General features: G+C 41.8%; 1 protein-coding gene across 1 annotated transcript; it reads right to left on the minus strand.

Annotated features, from left to right (window-relative positions):
- Positions 1-231: 231 nt before the first annotated feature.
- On the minus strand, positions 232-1,141 carry LOC119349474. Its single transcript, XM_037617546.1, has 2 exons — positions 623-1,141; positions 232-418 (listed from the first exon to the last, which is right to left on the minus strand). Exons 1-2 carry the CDS (start codon positions 1,071-1,073, stop codon positions 255-257), a joined length of 615 nt encoding a protein of 204 aa, XP_037473443.1. The 5' UTR covers positions 1,074-1,141; the 3' UTR covers positions 232-254.
- Between the last annotated feature and the right edge of the window lie 597 nt (positions 1,142-1,738).

The raw sequence follows: 1,738 nt of genomic DNA on the forward strand, positions 1-1,738 counted from the left end.
GTGATTATCTTGGTGTTGATATATTGGTTTGTTTCTTTGTCAGACCATGCACATATGTATATTATCAGTAAAGAAAGCATCATTAAACTTTTGGCTCTGCTTCTCTAAAAGGGAAATGCATGCTTGTCCATACAAGTCTCAGATGTGTCCTAACTACAAAGTAGAGAGTTATATCCTATTCCAAACTTGCAATTATCAAAGGATACTGAGGAATATTTTGCTCACAAGTGCAAGTGTTTGATCGCCTTCTTTTTTCAAGACGGTTGTCCAGTCTCATAGCAGAATTTCTTCTCCAGCGATTCATTCTCCAACGAAGCTATGTAGATACATGGCTCCGTTGTTTCTTTACCGCTTGACATTTCATCATTGCTCTTACGCTTCCTACTAGAAGAAGGTGCTTCCTGCTGCTTTTCAGCACCTGTAAATGGTAGTTCGATAAAAATGGTAAGCACAGTTATACCGACAATTCAACCTATCACGACAGTTTCTAGTGCCACATGGTGGTATTGTCATCGGGAAGCACTAAAGTTACTATTTACTAAAGTTACATGGTGGTATGGACATCAGCAACGTCTTTGCAACAGGCCAGTGACAATCAAAGAAACTGCAAATTCAGTCATACCTCCACAAGCATATGACTGAGGTGTGGATCGCTCACATGTAGAAGTAGCCAGCAATCCAGCAGGTGGCCATGGCATTTGGTAAGGGTAAGCCACGCAATGGTGACAAAGAAATTTGTCCTTGAGGCTCAGGTTCTTGAGATCAATGACCAAGCAATAATGCTTGCCGCCCACACAGTGAACAAGAGCTAGTCCGGCAACCACCAGATGGATGCTAAATCGCCGGTAGCCGGCCACCTCGCCTATTTGACTTGGCTTCTCCAGCTCCCACACATTTGTATTGTCGCTGTTCTTCTTGAGCAGCCACAGTTGCACGATGGCTCTGTAAACGATGAACACAAGGCAACACGCACCATCCTGAGTTTCTCCTATGGTGTATACCGGTGCTGGACTTAGCGGCTGCGTCGAGAGGACTACCAGTGGAACTGGGAGAGGGACCATGGAGAATGTCATGGTGCTGGTGTCAAGCAAGAGCGAGGAATTCAGGTCACATCTCCAAAATATCAGCCCATCGGCGCCGGCGTGCATCGGCCGTTGTGTGCAGGGCCGGTCCTGAGATTTGGGGGGCCCGGGGCGAAACTAAAATCTGGGGGCCCTTAATATAAAGATCAAGATAACATATTTTTCATTTACTTTGATATTGGTCTAAGTTGAAATTGTTTACAGCGAAAGAAACATTCGAATGCCTTTAAAATAGTGCTTTTGCAACATCACTATAATACCATGAAATAGATCATTGAGTTAAGCTGACAAGTTCATAAAGAATTTGGCGCAACTTAGAGGTTAATACTTTTCTGTAGACATCGTCTCATAATCAAGGAACATAAACTATGTAAATTATTTGTCTTTCTTTATATTCGGTAGGTGTTATATCCTACCACATTTACTTGATTTACCCTTTTTTTAGTTTCTGAATTACAAAGTGTACATATGGCCAATTACTCAGAACCATATGGTCTATTTTGTACTACTAATATTTGCTACACTACAACATAAGTGTCAATCATAGCGAATGTGAGTAATAAATTGTGCCTTGCGTAAACACATCGTATATTGACTAGGGTATGTACTTGAGTTGCTACTAGAGTGAAAAGTGCCCAGATTTTATATTTCAGAGT

The sequence above is a fragment of the Triticum dicoccoides genome, chromosome 1A (assembly GCF_002162155.2).
Source record: "Triticum dicoccoides isolate Atlit2015 ecotype Zavitan chromosome 1A, WEW_v2.0, whole genome shotgun sequence".
NCBI lineage: Eukaryota > Viridiplantae > Streptophyta > Magnoliopsida > Poales > Poaceae > Triticum > Triticum dicoccoides.